General features: G+C 40.3%; 1 protein-coding gene and 1 non-coding gene across 8 annotated transcripts in view; one reads left to right on the forward strand and one right to left on the reverse strand.

Annotated features, from left to right (window-relative positions):
• Nucleotides 1–17,515, reverse strand: part of HHAT (hedgehog acyltransferase) — a 326,701-nt gene that overhangs the window by 260,048 nt on the left and 49,138 nt on the right. For all 7 annotated transcript variants that reach the window (XM_058701854.1, XM_058701853.1, XM_058701849.1 and 4 more), the window contains one exon: nt 677–790. In XM_058701854.1, coding sequence (XP_058557837.1) covers nt 677–790 — 114 coding nt within the window. The remainder of the gene's footprint in view (nt 1–676; nt 791–17,515) is intronic.
• On the forward strand, nt 16,780–16,896 carry LOC131496694 (U5 spliceosomal RNA). The gene has a single exon (XR_009254621.1). It is a non-coding gene; the product is annotated as a U5 spliceosomal RNA (small nuclear RNA).

Genomic DNA, 17,515 nt, shown 5'->3' on the forward strand with positions numbered 1-17,515 from the left:
TTTTGGTCAGGTCATCTTCACTATGTACATTTCCAAGCACAGACTCATTTTTTTTCACTTGGGGAATCTACAGAGTCAAGAAGCATGTATCAGAAGACGCTGGACCAAAGCCTGGCCCCTCAGCGACAGAAAGATCCTCCAGGCAGCGTCTGAGATCCCTTGGGAGCTAAACCCATCAAGAGGCTTTCAATCCTCCCTCCTGTGAAAGCACTTCTCAAACATCCCCTTTGAAGTAGCTCTTGTTCTCCACTCCAAGCCAGGGCAAGAATAAAAAAATACTACTGGAATTCTGATCTACAACAGCTACTGTGGCATAAAGTATTCGACATTGAAATGATTCCCATTTAGTGATATCATTCACTACTTTCTCCTGAACTTATACATTGTCCTCAACAATCGGTGTTTTTTCAATACGATCATTTGATCAGGTATGATCTTAGTTTTATTCTAAAACCTTCATATTCAATGGTTTTAAAAATAACCTGGAGGAAGCAAATGCAGGATAAGAATGTATGAGATCTTTACCATAAATGTCTTATTGATCATTAGCAATTCTTTCTCATCTTTTCCAGGCTCCCAAGGCCAATATCCACATCTCCTGATTCCCAGTTCAGGACTCTTTCCTCTCAAAAGGCAAAGAAACAGGCATAAGAGGAAATGCTGCACATAATCATACCTTCCTTGCAAGCACGCCGGCCACCTGAGACACAGCCATGTGGCCCAGCAGAAACCGCACCAGCTGCTGTTTTCCCCATTCCATCCAGAAGCTCCACTCAAAGTCATTTGGGTCCTAAAGAGAGCAAAACAGGAGATTATCTGAGGGATTTTGGTACATCTTAGGCAGAACACAAACTCCAGTCAATAAAACAACCGGAAAGAAGGACAACGAGAGTCCAAACTCCAAATGACATGCGCGCATTCCCAGCCCCAGCGCTGCCACAACACCACCAGCTTGTACCCTTCCCTCCAGCTTGGCTGGTCTCACTGCCCTTCTCCGAATCAGTGTCTTTTCAGAGCTGATCCCCCAGGACCCTCTGTGGAACAAAAACCATTATTATTCCCATTTCATAAAAGATGAAACAGAGGCTTAAAGAATTCAATTCATGTACCCGGTGTCACATAGATAATATCAGTTCATTGCTTGCACTATCTCAGGTTAGCCACGCAAACGAGAGAAATGCAAATTGGCTGCTAATAAAATTGCTTAAGGTCAATCGTGTTAAGTCTTGCTGTCAATTTGGGCAGGAGAATGAAATTAACCAATTCTCCATAGGATAAGGATGAAAGAATGAAAGATATACTTCACTTCCCTTCAGGAAGCTCTGTGTCCATTAACACCCTGTGTGTAGGTGTCCATTATCACCCCATGTCTAGACATGCACCAGGAACAGTATCCATGCAGCTCCCTGGCAGAAGCAGGTGAGAACTTCTGGGTAAGACTAGACGTGTGAATAGCTGGGGACTAACATCCAAAAACCTTGGCTTGGCCTTGGGAGCCCTAGGGAGATCATGGCAGCTGATTCAAATATGGAGGGAACAAACAGTGATTGGCCACTCTAAAATGGGCAATGCACGCTTGGCCAATGAGCATCTCAATGATGAAGTGGGGATTTGAGATCCTCAGGATTTTCTAGCCCAGCTGTGTGGGTGGGGAAGGAATCCCCAAGGGACTATTGATATGGAACAACTCACCAGTCTCTGCAAATGGAACTTTAATTGGATTTAGAGGAAAATACATGATTTTTTTTTATACCTAAGGATTGAAGAGTAATTTCATACCAGTTACACATTTAAAAACTCTTTTTCCAGAAGGTAAAGCATAGATAAAATTTATCTTGATTCATATCAGACTATGAATACAGAGGTAGCAAACCTCGTAGCCAAGGTTATAAGCTTGTTCTGGTTTAGATCCCAGATCTACCCATATACTGTTTGTGATGACTCTGAGTGAGATACTTTATACCTTTCTGACCTATCTGCTCATGATAACAGTACTGATCTTCCAGGGGTTTGTGAAGTTTAAATGAGAACATATGCATACCGAAAGTTTAAAACAGTACCTGGCATGCTGCACTCAATAAAAACTGCTCCTTGCCACCAACTGTTAGTCCCATGTACTTCTCATCCTATGTTAACCAGCAAGACTGTATCATGCTTTACAATGTGCCACTTGTTTTAAAAAAAAGAAAAAAAGTTTTTCCATTTTCCAAATGAATACAGTATTGTACATCATCAAATAAAACATGTTCCTCACATTCAAGATCCTGATCCATAGACAACCTGCTCGTAGAGCCCCCATCCCCATAAAAATTATGGGTCTCGTCCAATTCTTTCCATTCAGAGATGATGACAGGGTCCAAGATGTGCACGTGCCACATGGCCAGGCAGCAGCAGAGCAGAGAACTCAAACCTTTACCTTGGCTCTCAATCCCTGATCCAAAGCTCATTTCCTCATCTCAAAAATTTCAGATGAGTCAATTAAATGAATGAATGCAAACAAGCTCAAAGGTCACGTGATGATGCCATGCTGGGAAAGTGCCGCTTTTGTAACAAGGATACAGGCAAAGAGACGTTAAAAGTCAAGGTTGAATTTTTTTAATTCCCCCCTCAAAAATATTCCAATATCCTACCTTTTTTATTATAAAGAGTGTTCTTAAACACTAAGAATAACACTTTAAATTCAGAACCCCAGGCTTACCAATGCTTCAAAGCCTCTCCAACTTTAACTTTCTAGGGGAAAAATGATATCTCATAAAATGTAAGAAACCAAAAAGACCTTGATGTTCCAACGGAAGGCCCAGGCCTACTGAGAACCCTGTGCTAGTAAAACCCCATCAACAAAAGTTAGGGTCTTTCATCATTAATTCCTTTGCAGAAAATATCCATTTAAAGGAAATAAAAACATTTCTCTCATGTCTATCCTTCTCCATTTAACATATTTACCTAAAGGAAATCATGTCTATCCTAAGGAAATAATCGGACAGAAAGTTGAGCCAATGAATGGAACAAGATGGCCAATAACTAGTGGTTGATGATTTGGGTAAGAAAAATGTTGACTCACCTGCTTTTATAAGCAAAAACTTTACAGATACTGACTTCAATCACACATTTCAAGGCAAATGTTAAAGCCTCAAATTAAGAACAATTTTTTCATATTCTGTTCCTTCCTCCACTTCCTTTCTTGACCCTGCAGTTCTTAGTCAATTAAAACACGCTTCTTCAGGTCCCTAAGTGAGCCAGACATAAACTAGGGATCAATTCAAGTCAGACAGAACCAGGAAGGCTCCTCCACAGAGAAAGGGGAGACTAAACTCCAAGGAACAGTAATCTACATCCAATCTTCTAGATCCGTGCTTCCCAAGCTTCAGTGTGCACACAAATCATCTACACATCCTGCTAACATGCAGATTCTGGCCCAGCATCTCACCTCTGGGATGGGGCCTGGGATTCTCTATTTCTAACAAGCTCCCAGGTGATGATATCTGCTGGCCCAAGGACCACATTTTGAGTAGCAAAGATCTACATCACTTATTATGCCTCCTTCCACCTGAATGGTCGTCACCCCAGAGGATCCTTAACAGTGCACCCTACCCCATACAATTCCCAGGCAGGGACACACTAAAACTAATATTTGCTAACAGAACAGCCATCATCCTGCTCACTGTCGGAAACTCTGAGCACCTTAATTCAACATGTTTTAAACTAAGTAAGTTAACATGCACAGTTACTCATTCTGATACTTTCAATCTGCAACCAGGCAAAACCGAGAAACCTAAAAGCACATGACAGTTCTAGGCATCTCTTAAATAGTGACTCCAACTTCCTGGTGAAACAGTCTTGCCTATTCTTCACAAAAGAAAGGGCCTGGGCCTGGTATTCTTAATTGCTTCTTTCCCCAGCCAGAGAGCAGAGTCCTATGCTAGGCCCTGTGGGAAAACCTGTGTATTCCTCACCCTTGGGGAACTCACATCACCAACACCGACACCCCGCAATCAAGACACTGAAAATCCACTGTAAAACAAGAGAGGTCACAGTGATGTAATTCAAACACATACACTTGTATAAGACAGACCTTTCCTTCTCAAGTAAATCACTACCATTCTGGGTATGTGTTTTCTAACAACCTCACAACAACCCTTCAAGTTTTCTGAATAGACAAATTATTTGCCCATAACGAGTAGAGGGGTGAGTTGGATTTCAAACACAGACCTGTTACCAAAGAGGTCCTTTTCCAAGATGTTCCTACTTGTGCTGACTCTACCTGGACTTCCCTAATCCACCCAGACAGACACACACACACACGCACATACATGCACCCTACTAACCAAACTGCCTCCGAGAGGTACCTCCTTAATACCACCATAACCACAAAGATGTTGGCTCAAGTGTGAGGTCTTCTTCCCTCTTCTGGGTGGACCTCATTGTGTCCCTGTCATTCACATCTGAATTCCAGCACCTTTATTATAACATAACTTATTGGAGCACTTTTTATTATAGTCAATTCATGTATTTTCTCTCTAGGGAGAAAAATGGTAAGTTCTTGAAAGTAACCTTGACTTAACCAAATTTGCATCAGGTATGCCCAACATTTGGCAAGCCTTAAAAATGATGGGGGACGGGTGCCTGGGTGGCTCAGTCGGTTGAGCGTCTGACTTCGGCTCAGGTCATGATCTCACAGCTTGTGAGTTCGAGCCCCGCATCAGGCTCTGTGCTGACAGCTGGGAGCCTGGAGCCTGCTTCAGATTCTATGTCTCCCTCTCTCTCTCTGCCCCTACCCCTCTCACGCTCTGTCTCTGTATCTGTCTCTCTCTCTCAAAGATAAATAAACGTTAAAAAAAATTTATTTTTAATGGTGGGGGAGTAAAATCAGCCTAAGTTCTTTTTTTTTTAATTTGTTTAATGTTTGTATTTATTTTTGAGACAGAGAGAGACAGAGCATGAGCAGGGGAGGGGCAAAGAGAGAGGGAGACACAGAATCCAAAGCAGGCTCCAGGCTCCAAGCTGTCAGCACAGAGCCCGACGCGGGGCTCGAACTCACAGACCGTGAGATCATGACCTGAGCTGAAGTCGGACGCTTAACTGACTGAGCCACCCAGGCGTCCCTAAAATCAGCCTATGTTCATTTCTACTCCTGCACAAACCTAGGTAAGTCACTAGGCTCTCTGGATCTGAGCCTTCTACATCTAAAACAAAAGGCTAAACTAGCATGATGTCTAAGATGCCCTTAAGAGAGTAAAAAAAAAAAAAAAAAAAAAAAGAGTAGGGGTGCCTGGGTGGCTCAGTACATTAAGCAGCCAACTTTGGATCAGGTCATGACCTCATGGCTCGTGAGTTTAAGCCCCACATGGGGCTCTGTGCTGACAGCTCAGAGCCTGGAGCCCATTTCAGGTTCTGTGTCTCTGCCCCTCTCCCACTCTCTCTGCCCCTCTCCCACTCTCATTCTGTCTCTCTCAAAAATAAACATTAAAATTTAAAAAAAAAAAAAAAAAAAAAAAAGCTACTTTCCAGACTAAGGGAAAGAGACACTACTAATAGAGTGTCTACAGACTGCTGACTGAGCACCCACCATTCAGGCGAGGGGTTGATCTCCCATCACCCCCCCAGTGACCAATCCAGGCCTCCACACAGTCCACCTGCTCTGTTCCAGAAAGTCCACCAGCCTGCCCTCTTCCCCAGATTGGGTAGAAACTACTACAGTATATTCACTGTGTCATAGGATTCTGCCCATAGCAAGATAAGTCAACCATCCTCAGAGAGGCTACATATCGCATGTCCCAGGTCCAAGAGCAAATACATGACAAAGGCTGATTTCACAGCCCTAGGTACTAGACCACAAGGCACATATTTCATGTGGTAAATACCTATAACACAAAAATAGTTAAGATGGTAAATTGTAAGTGCACAGCTCAGTGGCATTAAGTACACTTACACTGTTACACAACTGTAACCACCATCCATCTCCAGAATCTTCAGCTAGAATGTCCAACTACTTGACTCAGAGTTAAATCTGACCTTCATTTCCATGCTTCTCTGGAGCCCTGAAGGGAGGATGGATGGGGATTCCCACAGAGTGATTAGTACCGTGTATGTTTTTGTGCTATGCATGTATTTGTTAAGTATACATAAACAATAAACTATTTTAGTCTGATAGTCCTGGAAAAACAAATTTAAGAGTTTTCAGGCTGCATATCCTGAAACAGAGATACTCACAGGCCAAATCTGAGAGAATTGACATGCTCAAGATCCCCCAAACCCACTCAAAAGAAAGGAAGGCAGAAAGGTTCTAGAAACTGGACTGAACAGAAGTAAATCCATGGTTAACCAAAGGGAAACATGAACATTCAGAAAAGCTGCAAGATCTGAAATGCCAGGGGAAAGGGACCATCCTACCTTCTTCTCAAAATAAAATGTCGGCTCTGTATGGCCGACTCTTCCAACCCTTTTCTTTTTTTTTTTTTTTTTTTTTTAAATTTTTTTTTTCAACGTTTTTTATTTATTTTTGGGACAGAGAGAGACAAAGCATGAACGGGGCAGGGGCAGAGAGAGAGGGAGACACAGAATCGGAAACAGGCTCCAGGCTCCGAGCCATCAGCCCAGAGCCTGACGCGGGGCTCGAACTCACGGACCGCGAGATCGTGACCTGGCTGAAGTCGGACACTTAACCGACTGCGCCACCCAGGCGCCCCCCAACCCTTTTCTAGCATGACTTCCTATACATTAGAGGTCAGAAGGCAAAAAACAACAACAACAACAACAACAACAAAAACCTTACATTACCTACATTTCCCAGAATTCCCTGCAGCTAGCATGTCTACATGTGCCCCAGCTTCTGATGAACAAATACACAATGACTCTGATAAGAACATAAAGATGTGCAGGCTGGGAGACTCTTCTGAAAGTATAGTGGCAGAGGCCCTTGTTTTTCCGCAGCACCATCAGTGGACACTCCAGGGTTCAGTCAGTCCATCCGGAGGGTTGGCAGTTTTGGTTAGCACACTCGCTGCACTGTCCACTCAGGCTGGGACCTGTGCAGCAGCCACAGTTTTGCTCTGGAAATTGCTCCTGGAAATTCACTTCGTGCCTGTCCCTGCAGTCCTTTTGACTGTTCTAAAATCTCCTTAAATCCCTGCAATACATTCCTTTCTGCTTAAGCAGACCAGGGTGGATTCTGTTGTCCGGAACAGAACCTTGATCAACATACTTTGTTAGGGATTTTTCTCCTGACTACAATCCAGTTCTACTTGTGTAACAGAACCCACTACAAGAATATTCACTTTATTTATTTTAATATGAAATTTATTGTCAAATTGGTTTCCATACAACACCCAGTGTTCATCCCAACAGGTGCCCTCCTCAATGCCCATCACCCACTTTCCTCTCCCTCCCACCCCCCCCATCAACCCTCAGGTTATTCTCAGTTTTTAAGAGTCTCTTATGCTTTGGCTCCCTCCCTTTTTTTCTTCCTTCCCCTCCCCCATGGTCTTCTGTTGAGTTTCTCAGGATCCACATAAGAGTGAAAACATACGGTATCTTTCTCTGCCTGACTTATTTCACTTAGCATAACACCCTCCAGTTCCACCCATGTTGCTACAAAAGGCCATATTTCATTCTGTCTCATTGCCAAGTAGTATTCCATTGTGTATATAAACCATAATTTCTTTATCCATTTATCAGTTGATGGACACTTAGGCTCTTTCCGTAATTTGGCTATTGTTGAAAGTGCTGCTATAAACATTGGGGTACAAGTGTCCCTATGCATCAGCATTCCTGTATCCCTGGGGTAAATTCCTAGCAGTGCTATTGCTGGGTCATAGGGTAGATCAGTTTTTAATTTTTTGAGGAACCTCCACACTGTTTTCCAGAGCGGCTGCACCAATTTGCATAGAATATTCACTTTAAAGAAAACTATTCCAAAATAAGTCTGTTTAGTGCAGGAAAATGAAATGGAGCGAAACACCAGCCTAGCCGGTCCAAGAGGTTCTAGAACTGGATAATGAAGGCAATGAGTGTTGCACATTCACAAGTGCATCTGTTTATATATCTCAAAACCAAATAGAAAATGATCTACCTTACCAATCTGTATTTTTTCATTACCATAACTCTCTTTTTCTCAGAGAAAACAACAGAGAGCTGAATATACTGTATATTACTATTTTCCTTACCCTCATATCCAGCATTTCACCAAAAATAAATATAACAGAAACGTTAGACACTTTTGTGTATCTATTTCCTACATAGCATTAGGTTCATATTATTTACCTCAAGACCCAATTCCTAATCCCACTGAGCAAAAGTCACCTCTGAACAGGAAAACCTTTATAAGATACCTGAATCCAGAAATGTTTCCCTGCACATTCAAAAGCAACAAGCTCACCTTAATGGCCTATAAATTTCCAAAGGAGAAAGAAAGAAAAAAAAAAAAAAAAAAAAAGAGGACTAATATGTAGGAACTCCGCACAGAAGAAGCACTGCTCTCTGAATGAACTCAGGCTAATGATTCATTTAGCGATTATTGGAATAGTTTTCTCTTTCAACAGATGCTTTGCTATTTCTAAAATAATTTGAACAAAATTATTTTACTGCCCACAATTTCCAGAGACACTCTTCCCCCAACCAACATTTCCTCAAAGATAAAATGTTTTCCCTACCAAATTTTTTATTCTGTAAATAATAAAGTCTCTGCTTAAATGTCTTTACCGGCCTCCACAGGTAAAGAAGATACTCACAGGATAGGGATCCATCGACAGGGCTGGCGTAAACTACAATGGTTCTACTGTGTGTCATTCCCAGTCTCTTAACTGGCCTTCATGATCTAAGCCTCACAATTCATCCAGGGCATAATGGGGGCAGACGGATGTTCTGCAGAAGAAAAAGCCTCTCAAGATGACTTAACTAAATCAAGAACACTTAAGTTCTTCGAATCTCTTCAACCCAACTAACAACCTAAACTCAGTAACATTCTCTGACTACCCCTCTACCTACCTACTTCCTAGAAGTTGTTCCAGAGTATTCAGGACTTACGCATATACTTGATCAAACATGTAAAGATTCTGTCTCTGCCTTGTCTACTCTATATTTCTCCTTTTCTTCCTGGAGCTAACAAAAAGAATCAAATTTTTAAAAAGAAATAGTACTTTCTAGTATGAAGTCAAGGCTTTATAAAAATTATATTCCTTTCTCCACACCTCTCAAACTGCAAAAACACTATATTTTCTACCAAGTATATGGAGAAATGAGATGTAAATGAGTAATAAGGCTGATAAATAAGTTAGGGATCATGACAAAAAAAGTAATAGAAGAGGATGGATGGACAGCCAATTATTAACATATGATTTCCCAGCTACAAACTCTAATAAATCATGTATCCTATTAGCGTCTCTTCTCCTGAATACCAAAAATACAAAAGGAGTCACAGTAACATAGAAGAAAAAAATGGTCCGCCAACCTTTGAGGGCCTTGGCCCCTAACATGGCCCTCCCACTCGGAGAATTTGCTTTCTGCTTAGGAAGTTTGCATACATACAAGAAAACTAGTTAATACACAACATCCCTGCAGTGGGCAAAAACTAGCAAACTAGAACTCCAGGTGGAATCCCCAAATGTCAAGTCTTCAGGGCAGAAGGCCAATTAAGAAAGATATGAGGGATAGAGGCACCTGGATGGCTCAGTGAGTTAAGCATCCAACTTCAGCTCAGGTCATGATCTCGAATTTCATGGGTTTGAGCCCTTCACTGGGCTCGATGCGGACAGCTCAGAGCCTGGAGCCTGCTTCAGATTCTATGTCTCCCTCTCTCTCTCTGCCCCTCCCCCACTTATGCTCTGTCCCTGTCTCTCTCTCTCAAAAATAAACATTAAAACATTTTTAAAAAGAAAGATAGGAGTGATAAAAAAGAAAAACTAACATTTTTGTCATCTTTCCAGGGGGTACAGGAGGGCAAGTCTTCATCATCCCAGATACCATTTTTTTTCCTTGAATTTTACACACTGCATGAAAGACCAGAGAAGTGGCAGAGTATATGAAGGATTCTCCCACACACCTTTTCTATCTGTCCCCTTTGCCCATTAGCTGCCCAAGCTCTCAAAGAGACACCTCCCTGTAAAAGAGAAATTACATATACTGGTCTCTGCTCCCAGTGCCTGGCACAGAGCTCCTAAAACCCTTGTAATTTCTTGTAATAAGACCATAGGAACATTTTTTGTTCTAATACTTGGTCTTTGACCCTAGTTCCTGACACAGAGCTCCTAATTCCCTTGGAATTTTCTGGTTGGGAAGAACACCTTTTGTTGTAACAAGGTGACTCTTGGTGGCCTCCCAGATGAGGGCTGCTCACCAGAAAGACCAAGCCATGATTAGAAGCTTGGAATTTTCAGCCCCACCCCCTCTCCAGAGAGGGGAGGCAGGCTGGAAGTCAAATGAATGTTCATGCTTAGGTGAGGAAGCCTCCATCAAAGTTCCACAAGTACCAGGGTTCACAGAGCTTCCGGGTTGGTGAATGCATGGAGGTGCTGGGAGAGGGTGCTCCTGGAAAGGGCATGGAAGCCCCACACCCCTTCCACAGATCCCGCCTATGTACTTCTTCCATGTGACGTTCACATGTATCTTGTATCACACCCTTGTATAATAAACTCATGTCTCCCTAATCCTCCCGTTAAGGATAGCTAAGAACTCTGGATATAACTATAAAACAAACATAAGACGACTCTCAAAGATGAAAAGAAGAAAGCAGCCTGGCTAGGAAACTCAGGATTTGAGGAATGACATAAACAAAATAAAATAACCCACAGATGGGCTTCATAGGGCAGATGACATAGGAAAAGAATCACTGAACCTAAAGATAGGTCAATAGAAATTATACAATTTGAGAAACAGAATAGGCTTAGAAAATAAACAGAACCTCAGAGTCCTGTGGTACAATTATAAAAGATATAACTTTCATGTCACTGCAATCCTAGAAGGAAAGGAAAAAAATGTAAGGCTGAAAAAAAAAAATTAAAATAATGGCTACAAACCACACAAATTTGATAAAAGGCATAAACCTACAAATGCTGAATGAACCCAAATCAAATTAAATATACCAATTAAAAGAAAATGGCAGGGGTGCCTGGGTGGCTCAGTCTGTTGAGCGTCCAACTTTGGCTCAGGTCATGATCTCACAGTCTTGAGTTCGAGTACCGCAACGGGCTCTGAGCCTGCTTCTGATTCTGTGTCTCCCTCTCTCTGCCCCTCCCCCCATACTCTGTCTCTCTCTGCCTCTGAAAAAATGAATAAGTGTTAAAAATTTTTTTTAAAAATGAAAAGAAACTGGCAGAATGAATTTTTAGGAAATGATCCAAATCTATGCTGTCTATAAAAATTCACATTAGGGTCGCCTGGGAGGCTCAGTCTGTTGAGCATCCACCTCTTGATTTCCCCTCAGGTTGTGTCTCATACTCTCTTGGGTTTGAGCCCCACATCCGGCTCTGCACTGACCCTGCAGAGCCTGCTTGGGATTCTCTCTCCCTTTCTCCCTCCTTCCCTCTCTCTCTCTGCCCCTCCCCCCAGCTCGTGGTCTCTCTCAAAATAAACTGAAAAATAAATTATAAAAATTCATTTCAAATACAGGTAGGCTGAAAGTAAAGGATAGAAAAGGATACACCATACAAAAGAAAGCAGCAGTCACTATATTAATATCAGATCAAGACGACTTTGGTGAAAGAAAATCACCAGGCTCAAAAGGATCATTCAATAATGATAAAAGGGTAAATCCGACAAGAAGACAACCCTAAATGTGTCTGTACCAAATAACAGAGCTGTCAAATCCATGAAGAAATGACAGAAAAGGAAAGACAAATCCACCATTACAGCTGAAGACTTCAACACCCCTCTCTCTCAACAGTTGATAAAACTGCTGGACAGAAAAACCAAGGATACAGGAAAACTTACCACCAACCAACAGGATCTAATCGACATTTATAGAACATTCCATCCAACAGCATCAGAACACACATTCTTTTTAAAATTTTTTTTTTTTTCTCAACATTTTTTTTATTTATTTTGGGACAGAGAGAGACAGAGCATGAACGGGGGAGGGGCAGAGAGAGAGGGAGACACAGAATCGGAAACACACACATTCTTTTTAAAGATCCATGGAACATTCACTAAAATAAACTATATCCTGGGCCATGATACAAATCAACAAATTTAAAAGAATTTCATCATACACAGTGTATTTTCTGACCACAATGGAATCAAACCAGAAATCAGTACCAGAAAGATAACATGAAAATCTCCAAACACCTAGAAATTAAGCAACATACTTCTAAATAACCCATTCTAAATAGCCCTCCCCCCTGCCCCATGCTCATGCTCGGCCTCTCTCAATAATAAATAAATGTTAAAAAATTTAAAAAAAAAGAGTAAAAGTCTCAAAACTCTAAGCTACCACCTCAAGAAACTAACAAATGAGCAAAATAAACTCAGAGTAAGCAGGAAGAAGGAACCATAGATAAGAGCAGAAATCAAGGAAACAGAAAAATCAACGGAATGAAAAGCTAGTTCTTTGTAAAAATTAAGTTCACAAATCTCCAGCAAATGGAGAAAGAATAAGAGAAGACAGCCTAAATTACAGATATCAGGAATGAAACAGGATATCACCCAGCTCCACAGAAACTGAGGCTAATAAGGGATATTATGAACAACTCTATATACATTTGACAACTTAGATAAAATAGAATAATTCCTTGAAAAGCACAAACTACCAAAACTCACCCAATACAAAATATATCATTTCAATTACCAAAAAAATTAAATTCATAATTTAAAAACTCCCTAAAAAGAAATTTCTAGTCCCAAGTGGTTTCACTGAAGAATTCTATTAGACATCAAGGGGCGCCTGGGTGGCTCAGTCGGTTGGGCGGCCGACTTCGGCTCAGGTCATGATCTCGCGGTCCGTGAGTTCGAGCCCCGCATCGGGCTCTGTGCGGACAGCTCAGAGCCTGGAGCCTGTTTCAGATTCTGTGTCTCCCTCTCTCTGACCCTCCCCCGTTCATGCTCTGTCTCTCTGTCTCAAAAATAAATAAACGTTCGGGGCGCCTGGGTGGCTCAGTCGGTTAAGCGTCGGACTTCAGCTCAGGTCACGATCTCGCGGTCCGTGGGTTCGAGCCCCGCGTCGGGCTCTGGGCTGATGATGGCCCAGAGCCTGGAGCCTGCTTCCGATTCTGTGTCTCCCTCTCTCTCTGACCCTCCCCCGTTCATGCTCTGCCTCTCTCTGTCTCAAAAATAAATAAACGTTAAAAAAAATATTAAAAATAAATAAATAAATAAACGTTTAAAAAAAAATTAAAAAAAAAAGAATTCTATTAGACATCTAAAGATGTTCTTTTTAAGAGGGAAACACTAACACATTTTGCAAATCTCACAAGAAACACATGAAATCTGAAGTTACAAATACAAGACTATATATAATTGCTCAAAATCCAACAGTACCAAGAGAAACTACAGTCCAATATCCCTCATGAATATAGACACAAAAATTCTAAACAGAACATTAACCAATGAATTCCAGCAATGTATAAAAAAATTATACACTACAACCAAGTGGGTTTATCCAGGGATAGAAGGCTGATTTAATATCGAAAAATCAAAGTAACCCACCATATTAACATATTCTGAAGAAAAAAAATCCCATGATCATATCAACTGACGCAGAAAAACATATCTGACAAAATTCAATGCTCTTTCATAAAAATTCTCAGAAAACTAGGAATAGAGAGGAACTTCCTCAACTTGATAAAGAATATCTACAAAAAATATACAGAAACATCAAACTTATTGGTGAAGCCTGAATGGTTAAGAATAAGAAAAAGACAAGGATGTAGACTCTCATCACTCTTACTAAACATAATACTGGGAGTCCTAGCCAGTACAATAAGAAAATAAAAGTATACAGATTGAAAATTAAGAAATAAAATTATCCTCATTTGGTTGTCCAAGTAGAAAACCTTGACAAATCAAAAAAGGGAGAAAACAAAAAACACCTCCTATGATAAATGAGTTCAGAAAACTCATAGGATATAAGATCAAAATATAAAAGTGAATTATACTTCTATATACTAGCAATTAACATAGAAATTGAAATTAAAACTATAAGACCATTTATAATTGCTCAAAATTTAAACACTTAGGGGTGTCTCACTGGCTCAGTTGGTAGAACATGCAACTCATGAGGGAGACAAGGGTGGGTGATAGGCATTGAGGAGGGCACCTGTTGGGATGAGCACTGGATGTTGTATGGAAACCAATTTTACAATAAATTTCATATTTAAAAAAAAAAAAAAAAAGAACATGCAACTCTTGATCTTGGGATTTTGAGTTCAAACCCCAAATGTAGAGTTTAAATTTAAAATAAAATTAAAAACAATTTTAAGTGTTAAAAAAAAGGAATTTCATAGGTATAAATTATAGGTATAAATCTAACAAAACATGTATAAAATTTGTATGCTAAAAACTACAAACACAAATAAATCAAAAGAGGTATATAGAATAATACGCTACCCTCAAGGGCTCGAAGAGTCAAGGTAGTAAAGACATAAGTGTTCCCAAAATTGATCTAACATTTTAACAAAATTCCTATTGAAATCCTAGCAAAATGTTTTGTAGACACAGAAAAGCTTATCCTAAAACGTATATGGGAAGGCAAAGGAACTAAATGAGCTAAAACAATCTTGAAAGAGAATAAAATTAGAAAGATTATATTACCTGATTTCAAGACTTACCAGTAATCTTAGAGAATGTGACATCAGTGGAAAGACAGACACACAGATCCATGGAACAGAAGTGAGAACCCAGAAATACAGCCATACTAGTCTGGCCAATTGATTTTTTTTAATTTATTTATTGTTGAGAGACAGAGTGCGAGCAGAGGAGGGGCAGAAAAAAAGGGAGACACAGAATCTGAAGCAGGCTCCAGGATCTGAGCTGTTAGCACAACCTGATGCAGGGCTTGAATCCATGAACTGTGAGATCATGACCTTAGTGGAAGTCAGACACTCAAGCAACCAAGCCACCCAGGCACCCCTGGCAAATTGATTTTTGACAAAGATATAGAAACAATTCAATGAAATGAAGAATAGTCTTTTCAATTAATGGTGCTGTAGCAACTAGACATCCATAAGCAAAAAACATAATAATAAATAAGCCTCTACCGAAGCAAAGATAAAAATTAATTTGGGGTGCCTGGCTGGCTCAGTCAGTAGAGCATATGACTCTTGATCTCAGTGTTGTAAGTTCGAGTCCCACGTTGGGTGAAGATATTACTTAAGAATATTAAAAAAATTTTTAACTAAAAATGGATCATGTATTTAAATGTAAAATGCAAAATTATGAGACATCTGGGAAAAAAATAAAAAATCTATGAGCCATACAACTAGGCCAAGAGTTCTTAGAAATGACACCGAAAGCACAATCCACAAGAGAAAAAAAAAATTACTAAACGGGACTTCTGTGAAAGACCCTAAGAGGATGAAAAGTCAAGCTACTGACCAAAAAAATATTCACAAACCACCAATCTGACAAAGGACTAGTATCTAGACTATATAAAGAACTCTCTAAACTCAACAGTAAAAATAAAATAAACAACCCAGGTGGAAAATTGGCAAAACACATGAACAGTATTTCACCAAAGAGAATATACAAACGACAAGCACATGAAAAGATGTACAACATCACTGTTAGGGAAATGCAGATTAAACCATGAGATATCACTGCACGGCTATCACAACAGCTAATATTTAGGGTCTTAATAATACCAGATGCTGGCAAGTATGCAGAAAAACTAAGTATCTCATGTATTGCTAGTGGGAGTGTAAAATGGTAGAGCCATTCTGAAAAATAGTTTGGGCTGCTCTCTACAAAAGTAAACATACCTGTATCGTACAATCCAGTAATCAAGCTCCTAGATATTTATGCCTGAGAAATTAAAACTTATGTCCACACAAAAACCTGTACACAAATACTCACATTATATGTATTCATAATAGCCCCAAACTGGAAACAGCCAAAATGCCCTTCAACAATGGAATGGTTCAACAGTGTGTGGTCCATCTGCATCATGGACTAACACCCTGCAGTGAAAAGCAATGAACTACTGATACACATAACTTGATGGATCTCAAAGGCGTTATGTTAGAGTGTGGAAGAAAAAAAAAAAAACAGTCTCAAAAGGTTACATACTATATGATTCCATTTGTATAACATTCTCAAAATGACAAAATTATGAGATGGAAAATGTAACTGGTTCCATGGGTTAGGGACAGGGAGAACAGGATGGGTGTGATTAGAAAGAAGCAGCAAGAAGGTTCTGTATCTTGTGGTTCTGTATCTTGCTTGTGTTGGTGGTTAGGGGATAGAAAAGGAAAGGAATGGAACCATACTCAAAGTCCCAATATACAAAAGGGCTAAAACTGTAGTTTCTGTGGTTGAACCAGGACAAAGCATATAGACAGATTTCTGCTTCGCCCCCTAATGGTGGCTCCAGGAGCGGCAGTGACTACAAAGTTGAACACTCTCAAAGTGGATGACTCAGGCTTCTCATTTGCATTCCCATAGTACCCTTCATAGAGTACAGTCTTTTCAAATTTAAAAGAATATTTCTTCCAACTCAATATTTCTAACTATGAGAAGCATACTTACAGAATTTCTTGTACAAACTTTGGGTAGAGAGTAGTACTGATGGATAAAGAGTCACCATCAGTGAACTAGGAGTTGTGGTTGGTGGACTAGTAAGATTGACAACCCAAAGCCATACTCTGGTTTCTCTTCAGATCGAATAAATCTTTCGCCTTTTACTAAAGATTTCCGTGGAGAGAAACAATTCTGAGTCTTTGAACAATTTTTTGAGGCCTTGCTTTGTGTAAGGCTGTATCAGTTGTTGTAACAAAAGACCAACCTTGTAGGAGTGGGGGAAAAAGAAAAGCCCTTACAGGACATTTGAAATTTTCCTTTTTGCTAACTTCAAGAGCCATTATGCTGAGTGTCAGCAGAGTGACACTCAGCAGACTTCTAAAATAGCAAGATACTAATTAGGGACATTACCTGCTAGAACCATTTCTATGATGGTTGCCTGAGTAGTTTACTAGGAATGTCTTCTAATGGCAAATAGCTTGGAATCCCTCTCTATATAATTTCACAGTAGCACAAGCTCCAAAAGGATTTCATAGGGTTCTGGGACTGATTTCTTCTGCTTGCCTAATAAATGTGTGATAGAATTTGGTCTGAGGTTTGCTTTCATGAAACCTGGGAGCCAAATGATGAAATAACTAACCCCCACCCCCACCTTTATTTACATCTTTGCCCACAAGTCCCACGATCTCGATCTCACTCTCACCCTGCAGCTGCTTCTAACTTCTTTTTAACAGAGACTTACCAACTGTGATGTCATGATTTTAAAAGGCAATAACCTTTTAAAGAATGCTGACAGGCACTACTTCTAGGAAACTACTGAGAGAAGGAAGCATTTCCCTTCCTCCCCGCATCTCTC

This window comes from Neofelis nebulosa, chromosome 15 (assembly GCF_028018385.1).
Source record: "Neofelis nebulosa isolate mNeoNeb1 chromosome 15, mNeoNeb1.pri, whole genome shotgun sequence".
Classification (NCBI taxonomy): domain Eukaryota; kingdom Metazoa; phylum Chordata; class Mammalia; order Carnivora; family Felidae; genus Neofelis; species Neofelis nebulosa.